At 37.1% G+C, this 8,979-nt stretch overlaps 2 protein-coding genes across 2 annotated transcripts; one reads left to right on the top strand and one right to left on the bottom strand.

Annotated features, from left to right (window-relative positions):
- The first annotated feature begins 411 nt into the window (after positions 1 to 411).
- trim35-30 (tripartite motif containing 35-30) lies at positions 412 to 3,539 on the top strand. Its single transcript, XM_067389385.1, has 6 exons — positions 412 to 816; positions 1,311 to 1,406; positions 1,494 to 1,724; positions 2,716 to 2,738; positions 2,812 to 2,930; positions 3,007 to 3,539. Exons 1-6 carry the CDS (start codon positions 412 to 414, stop codon positions 3,537 to 3,539), a joined length of 1,407 nt encoding a protein of 468 aa, XP_067245486.1.
- Positions 3,540 to 5,160: 1,621 nt separating this feature from the next.
- On the bottom strand, positions 5,161 to 8,798 carry cimap1b (ciliary microtubule associated protein 1B). Its single transcript, XM_067389194.1, has 7 exons — positions 8,484 to 8,798; positions 7,234 to 7,350; positions 6,657 to 6,860; positions 6,458 to 6,559; positions 6,246 to 6,367; positions 6,036 to 6,176; positions 5,161 to 5,424 (listed from the first exon to the last, which is right to left on the bottom strand). The coding sequence occupies exons 2-7, from the start codon at positions 7,343 to 7,345 to the stop codon at positions 5,332 to 5,334; spliced, it is 774 nt and encodes a 257-aa protein (XP_067245295.1). The 5' UTR covers positions 7,346 to 7,350; positions 8,484 to 8,798; the 3' UTR covers positions 5,161 to 5,331.
- Between the last annotated feature and the right edge of the window lie 181 nt (positions 8,799 to 8,979).

Here is an 8,979-nt window from a genome sequence, read left to right as displayed (position 1 = left end):
CACATTTGCTGTACTAATTATGTAGCTACATATATAAATATAAATAAAATATAAAACAATTTTTTATTTTTTGTATGTCACTCTATCATATATTTTTATTATGTTGACACAGGCGTTATTGAGATTGTAATTTTTTACTTGTTGAATAAAGTTTCTAAAGTCTAATTAATTATTGAAATTAATTATTAGGATGTTGCTGTAAAAAATGTACGGTAAAAAAAAATAAATAAAAAAAAACACTATAAGGTTCTGTTGAAATGCTGTCTTTGCTCTTATAAGCTCCACCCTAATTTGCATGTGTCTGGGATATAAACAGAGCTGAGAGACACTCTTGTGCTTCTTGACAGCTGGACCATACACTCAAAGAGAGTGAGAGAAAGACAACTAGGAAACATTTAATATATTGGTAAAATGGCCTGTAGACTGTCTTTTACAGAGGAGGATCTCTACTGCCCTATCTGCTGTGACATCTTCAGGGATCCACTTCTCTTAGCCTGCTCTCACAGCATCTGTAACGGCTGTGTGAAAACCTTCTGGAATCGGCGAGGAACCCGAGAGTGTCCCATCTGCAGAACTGTGTCCACGAACCCTGATCCACCCATAAACATCGTGCTGAGAAACATGTGTGATCCGATGAGAGAAGAAACAGCTCAAGACCTTCCCGAAGAGACGGTGGGGTTCTGCAGTCTTCATGGAGAACCTCTAACTTTCTTCTGTGCTGAAGATCAAGAACTAGTTTGTGGAAAATGCAGAAACACCAAATCACATAAGAACCACCACATCCGTTCAACAACAGGGGCATCACAGGACCTCAGGGTAAGAGCTCAATGTGTTAGGTTGTATGGAAACAGCTTTTAGAACAATAGTCAAATGCTTGGTCAAAATGTCCAGCTTGTGGTCAGATTTCACTGATTGTTGGTGTCAGATTTAAAGGACTGGAAAGGGGTGAAATATGAAAGCTGTCTTGTCAAACAGGTCTTAGCACACTAATGGCCCTTATATGACACACATTCTCAAACTACAAAAACAAAGTTTCGTGGGAACTTTGCTGATAAAGTCAAAGTATAAGCTAGATAGGCCTGATCCATATGCAGGTTTTTAACAAACAACCTGTTTACATTTGTAAACAATACTGGGAAAATCATGTATCAGATAACAAAGAATGACACTTAAACATCTGAGCATCATAGGCTGAAATGAGCACAACAATGAAACTATATATATATATATATATGTGTGTGTGTGTGTGTGTGTGTGTGTGTGTCGGTGATATATGTCCCAGTCTCACTTCTCTTTCTAACATTTACTAGCAAGGGCTCCGGCTTAAACTAAGGGCCTTTCTGGAGAAACTTAGAGTCTATGAACAATTTAAACAGTCCTGGGATGAAACAGCAGAGTACATTAAGGTGAGTATCCAGAGGAAATTCCAACATGATATAGTTCAACTACTGTATGGATGTTTCAGTCTGATTTTGCTGATATTTTCGGCTTAGAGGCAGAGTCAGCACACCGAGACCCAAATTAAGGAGGCGTTTGAAAAGCTTCACCAGTTTCTACAAAATGAAGAGGCAGCCAGCATGAAGGCACTGAGGAGGGAAGAAGAGCAGAAGAGTGAGATCATTAAAAAGAAGATTGAGGAGATTAGATCAGGGATGTTATCTCTCTCGCATATTATTGAGTCTATCAAGGAACAACTAAGAAGGAATGACTTCACGTTTCTTGTGGTAAGGATGAGCACTTGGTTTGACTTGTTCCGTGATGCTTTTATATCAAAAGATGTTTTTTTTTTCATGATGTTAAAGGGTTAGATATTAAGTACTCACCCTCATGTCGTTCCAAACCCGTAAGACCTTCGTTCATCTTCAGAACACAAATTAAGATATTTTTGATGAAATCCGTGAGTTTTCTGGCCTCTCATAGACTGCAAGGTTATTACCACTTTCAAGGCCCAGAAAGTTTTAAAGACATCTTTAAAATAGTCCATGTGACTCCAGTGGTTCAACCTTAAAGTTTACTCTGTTAACAAGCAATCATATGAACAGACATAATTAGAAATGATTCCTGAGCAGGAAATCAGCATATTAGAATGATTTCTGAAGGATCATGTGACACTGAAGACAGGAGACTGATATGAAAGAGAAGAAATTGTCGAATAAAGTTGTTATTTTTGTTTTTCTCGTCGCTTCATAACATTAAGGTTGAATCACTGTAGCCACATGCACTTAATAACGTTGCAGTCTATCAGAGGCCAGAAAGCTGACGGATTTCATCAAAAATATCTTCATTTGTGTTCTGAAGATGAATAAAGGTCTTATGGGTTTGGAACGACAGGAAGGGTGAGTAATTAATGACAGAATTTTCATTTTGGGGTGAACTAACCCTTTAAGTTGAAATGACAGAATAATAGAAATGTTTCTTAAGCAGCAAATCAGCATATTAGAATGATTTCTGAAGGATCATGTGACACTGAAGACTGGAGTAATGATGCTGAAAATTCAGCTTTGACATCACTGGAATAAATTACATTTTAAAGTATATTAAAATAGAAAACAGATTTTAAATTGTAATAATATTTTTGATCAAAAAAGTGCAGCCTTCCTTCAAAGACATAAAAAAACCCTGACCACTCCCAAACTTTTGAATGGTAGTGTACATTTTCTGATCGCATAATATAGATTAATCTTTCTGTTTCTATCTACATTTCTTTATTTCTAGAACTACAAGACTACAATTGAAAGGTAAGAAAATGTCTTTTCTTAACTTTTATGATTCTCAGCCCACCTTAGTACTGACTCCTAAATGTTGTTTCAGAACAAATTGTACACTGCGGGATCAGATCAGCCCTTCAGGAATGCTCATCGATGTTGCAAAACATGTGGGTAACATAACCTTTGAAGTGTCAAAAAAACTACAAGCCAACGTTCGATACAGTGAGTACTGAGCAGTAAAAATCTTCTCATCTGTTCTATAAAAATTTGGTAAACATCTTTATCTCTATCCCTCCAGCCCCAGTAACCCTTGACCCCAACACCGCCCATCCTTATCTGGTCGTGTCGGATGATCTGACCAGTATAACTTACACTGATGAGCACTTCCAACAGCTTCCAGCAAACCCGGAGAGATTTGACGGCTACACAAGCATTCTTGGTTCGGAGGGCTTTGAGTCAGGGTCTCACTGTTGGGACATCGAGGTGGGCACCAGCACAGCCTGGGCCGTGGGAGTGATCACAGAGTCGGCATACAAATGCAGACAGACCCCCTCCAAGACGGGCTTGTGGTATGTGGGCTTCTGCAATGGTAAATACGGGAAGGGCTATTCTCCAGAGATGCTGTCCATTCTACGGGTGAGCCAGAGAATCCACAGGATCAGGGTGCAGCTGGACTGGGACAAGGGCAAAATCATTTTCACAGACTCAGGCCGTAATATTGGTCTGCATGTGTTTAAACACACGTTCACTGAGAGAGTATTCCCTTACTTTTATAATCACTGTATGCAACATCCGTTGAGGATTATACCAGTAAAGACAACAGTAGTATAAGAATTAAGCCCTGGGTATACTTCTTTTTTTCTTTTCTTTTTCTGACATGACTGCAATATTCATATTTTAACCAGATTCATTGTTGTTTTTTGTAAAGCATGCTTACAAGTAGATTTACTATTAAGTTTTTTTTACAAATTTTGTTTTTGGGGTCTACTAGAATAGGTTTTCATGTTTCAAAAAACACATTACTTTTCACATATTTTACAGCACCTCTCTTCCCAGTCTGTCAGTAACGCTCTGTTCAGTTCCTGTCTCTATGAAGACCCTCCTTCCGAAAAGCGCAATGTGTTCTGATTTGTCAGCTGGACCAGTGTGTTATGATTGGTCAATCGCTTCAAGCATGTTTTGGAAATGTTACACCCCTTACCATAACTGCATCATAGCATAATATGCTAGTATGCGGTTCCGAATACTAGCATAGGACTCAGAACTACATACTGGTACACTCTTATTATTTCTGCCAAATAAAGGTATGGTAAAAGTAGTACGAATGGTATACTAGTATTGTGAATGCAGCAAGCATCTCTTGGACATGGCAAAAACCCACTACTAAAACAACTCAACCCAGCCTTGACCCTTTTTTTCTTTTTTGCATATGCCTTGGGTGGGAATTGTACATGAGGAATATTGTGACATGTATGTTACCAGAAGAAAACTCAAAACTATACAATGTATATAGTCAAGGCGTTTGATTGTATACTATGTTTTCTGATATAGAGAATAACTCCTTTTGCAGTGACTTTGTGCTTTGTTACTGATCTTTTCATGCTCAAACTGCAACATTACATGCTTAAGAACATTAAAAATGTAAAAAAAAAAAAAAAAATTATGGATTATGATGAAATTATTTTAATTATTTATCCATATATTTACGGATATGATGAAAAAAAGTTACATAGTGCACCTTTAAGATTGCATAAGGTTTTCAGAGAATTTTATTTTGTAAATAAAGCTCACTAAATGAAATTTTGTCATGAAGCAGAAAAAAAATGTTTTATGAAAAGATTTAAAAAGGAAGTGTAACAATGAACTACTGCACCATTAATGTAAATATAGTACCTGTGCCAAGTGACAATAATAAAGTGACAACAACAACGAAGTATCTTGATTCAAAGATTTACTTTCTTTCTTGATTTACACAGTAATCATCAGTGCCATTTTAGCTCTGTTCCAAAACCTAGTGAGCTGCATTGCTGTTTGCTACCTACACACAGACAGTATCTGAACTGAATCCTGCCTCATATACTCTGTTAACAGGCAATCGTATGAACAGGCATAATTAGAAATGTTTCCTGAGCAGCAAATCAGCATAATAGAATGTTTTTTTGTAGGATCATGTGACAGTGAAGACTGGAGTTATGATGCTGAAAATTCCGCTTTACCATCTCAGGAATAAATTACATTTTAAAATCACAACAGAAAACAGTTAAACTGTAATAATATTTCATAATATTATTGTTTTACTGTATTTTTTTATCAAACAAATTCAGCCTTGGTGAGCATAAGAAACCTTAAAAAATGTCACCGACCCACACCTTTGAACGGTAGTGTCTATATATATATATATATATATATATATATATACCTGATGCGTGATGTGTTAAAATGTTAGTCTGGGTTGACTTGGTTCACTTGGTTTTGGAACGGAGCAGCACAATTATTGCATCTTGAAGCCTTTTTTTTTTTCACTGAAACACCTTTATTTCAAGTTATATATTAGCGATATTAAGACCTGCTATGACAGACTGTAGCTTGTTGGACAGAATTTATTAGAACAGAAAGGACCTGTTTAATCACCACCATCCACAATTATGGGAGCAATGTACTCGGAATGACGAATTCCAAAGGAGAAGCTGGGAGCTTTGATTCCTGTGAAAGTAACCTGTTGAGAGAGACAAAGGAAACAGTTTTAGTATACTAATTGTTGTTATTTTAACAGCAGTTTTAGTAGAGAGCAATTCTAAACTAGAAACTAAATATATTTACACTACATTACCATTCAAAAGTTTGGGGTCTGTGACATTTTTAAGGTTTCTTATGATCACCAAGGCTGAATTTGTTTGATCAAAAATACAGTTACAAACAGCAATATTGTGATATACAATATATATTGTGTATATATATTGTGATATATTATAAACAGTAATATCTGAATAAAATTTTATATATTAAGTTTTTTATATATCCAGTCTATATGATCCTTCAGAAATCCTTCAATAATATGCTGATTTGCTGCTCAAGAAACATTTATGACTATTTTCAATGTACAAAACCATGATACAAGATTCTTTGATGAATAGAAGGTTCAATAGAATAGCATTTATTGGAAACAGAAATCATTTGTAACATCATAAATGTCTTTATTTTCACTTCTTTGATCAATTTAATGCATCCTTGCTGAATAAAAGCCTTAATTTAATTTTTAATAAAAAAATTTAAAAAAACATACTGACCCCAAACTTTGGAACAGTAGTGTATAAGTAAGCTACAGACCCTTTCTGGATGGTGGGCTCCAGGTCCTGGTTTCTTGGTAGTGTCCCCAGGCATTATGTTGCGACCGGTTATGCTGTACTGAGGAGCCTTGTGTTTGTACACACATGAATCCACCACTTGGTAGGTCCCTGGGCCTGGAGTCTAAGAAAAGGATTGTTAACATCTTTGCAGAGTACATACTAAGAGGTAAATATTGTACTGTGTCCGCACCTTCCGTAAATCTTCATGGAAGCTGCCAATAGGACTACGACCGCTGAAGGAGACATTTGGAGCGGCTGTTTTATTCACGACTCTTGGCCCTAATACTGGAGGAAGCATGTACGCAGCTGGACCTGGAGACAAGATAATGCATGGACGTCTGCTAACGTATGAGAAACATACCTGTTCTAGTAGTATTGCTGTGTAGATCTGTGGGAATCTACCTGGTGTTTGGTCATTGCGGAACAATTTAGTTCTCGCAGAGAGGGAGAACGCAGGGGGCGAGTAATAGGTGGTCTTTGTTGCATTTTCAGGGGAGTAACTGCCTGTAAAAGTAATCAATGGAAAGCTTAACTTTACTGTGTTTGTTCTTCCTTGTTCCACACAGCTACGAAGCCTGTGTGTTTATGTTGTGTAAAATACCTGGGCCAGGGGTCTTAAAGGGCTGAATGTCCTTCCGTCGGCCGTAGACAGAATACGCAGGGGTTCCGTCCCGACCCACCCTGGTGATGTTGGAGGGAACGAGGTATCCGGGCCCTGGGGAAAAGTTGGCCTCCAAATGACGATGACGCGTGCCGAAGCTAAACGCTGGGCCTTTCTGCATCCGCGGGTCATGGTTGTTCATTCCTATAAAGGGTACGGAAAACCCAGCAAAATCATTGGGATTTACAATAGCTAGGCATTCTGGACCACTTATCCTTTTTTAAAAATAACATTTAGAAATTGTTGTGGGTTCATAAAATCCAACCTTTCAACCCATTAGCTCTTGATATGCTCTGTATTTATTGTAAATTGTGTGTGTGTGGCTTAATAATATCACGTAAGATGTCCTCACTGGTTTTCAACCTAATCATCTTTATATTTAAATCTAAGTTTCTATGATGGTTCATTTTAAGAAGTAGAGTTTGTGTTAGGTGAAAATATCATTAACCTGATATAAAAACAATGGAAGTCTATGAGATGTCCTCAGTAATAGTGAAACGTGTGGGTGTGTGTGTACCAGTTGCCCCTGGGAGAGCGTATGTTGGCCCTGGACTGTTATACATCGCAGCAATGGGGCCCCTTGGTCTGTGGGGCCTCCAAGACCCCACCCATACATCCACAGGTGACATGACCTCTGTTAAATAAATAAATAATGAATTACAAAAATTACTTAAGAAAAAAAACTTTACAAGTGTTAAATGAAACAATAACACATGAATATTTGACAAAGAAGCCTTCAACTTCACAAAGTTACCCATGCAAAAAAAAAGTGCTGATGACAGGTAATATTAAAGGATTAGTTCACTTTCAAATAAAATTTTCCTGATAATTTACTCACCCCCATGTCATCCAAGATGTTCATGTCCTTCTTTCTTCAGGCGAAAAGAAATTAAGTTTTTTGATGAAAACATTCCAGGATTATTCTCCTTATAGTGGACTTCAATGGCCTCCAGACAGCTGAAGGTCAAAATGACAGTTTCAGTGCAGCTTCAAAGGGCTTTAAACGATACCAGACAAGGAATAAGGGTCTTATCTAGCTAAACGATCTGTCATTTTCGAAAAAAATGTAAATTTATATGCTTTTGTATAAACAAATGATTGCCTTCCAAGTGGTTCCGCCAAAACCGCACTTTCGTATTCTTCAAAAAGCTTATGCTGTATGTCCTACACCTTCCCTTTTCTACTTACGGAATGAACGCGGTGCCAGTTACATTTTTTTCCATAAGTAGAATAGGGAAGGCTATACATACAGCGTAAGTTTTTGAAGAATGCGGAAAGCGGAAGCACGTGCAAGGCGATAATATGTGTTCATAAAGCATTTACAGTTATATTTTTAAAAAATGACTTATCGTTTCGCTAGATAAGACCCTTATTCCTTGTCTGGGATCATTTAAAGCCCTTTGAAGCTGCACTGAAACTGTAATTTTGACCTTCAACCATTTGGAGACCATTGAAGTCCATTATAAGGAGAATAATCCTGGAATGTTTTCATCAAAAACCTTAATTTCTTTTCAACTGAAGAGAGAAGGACATGAACATCTTGGATGACAGGGGGGTGAGTAAATTATCAGGAAAATTTTATTTGAAAGTGAACTAATCCTTTAACACAGTACCATGACACTTTTTTTAGTGCAAGCACTTAGTTTGCATTTCTAATTTAATTTGATTAAATAGCCAAAACATGTCATCGTAGAGTTCTGTAACAGGTAACCATAGCGTGTTAAGTCTACAACAAAACTGGTCGCTTAAAAATATACAGCAACTTACCTTAAGTGAAGGATATTAAAAAGTACGTGAGTTTAATCGACTTTCGATCTCCAGGTGATTTAATATTCGTTTAAAACCACGTTCCTGTAATATTATCGCTAGATTGTGTTTGATGGTGAACTTTAAGTTAGATGTCAAACGACAAAAAGTTACACTTAGAACGGTCAAATTGCGATGCTGACTTACAATATCTGCTAAAAAATAACAAGTTAAATTATTGGCATCTAAAGTTAAAATAAAACCACCGAAGAGCTCTGATCAAATTCGCAACAGCAGCGACTGTTTTTGATGCTTTATAATTGTTTTCTTTTGCATCTCTATGACGCCGTCGCCTTGGTGATTCTTTGATGTCCGTTTGAGTGACATTCCAATGGGGAGAAGTTCACGAGTAGCTGCTCTGCATGCCAATCCACTGTAACCCGTGCAGTGTTATTAATTATTAAACAAATTAAGGTATAACCAAATTCAACAAGTGCTCTCCTTAGAGATATTTCAA

This window comes from Chanodichthys erythropterus, chromosome 7, assembly GCF_024489055.1.
Source record: "Chanodichthys erythropterus isolate Z2021 chromosome 7, ASM2448905v1, whole genome shotgun sequence".
NCBI classification, from domain to species: domain Eukaryota; kingdom Metazoa; phylum Chordata; class Actinopteri; order Cypriniformes; family Xenocyprididae; genus Chanodichthys; species Chanodichthys erythropterus.
This window is presented reverse-complemented; position numbering and strand designations above follow the sequence as displayed.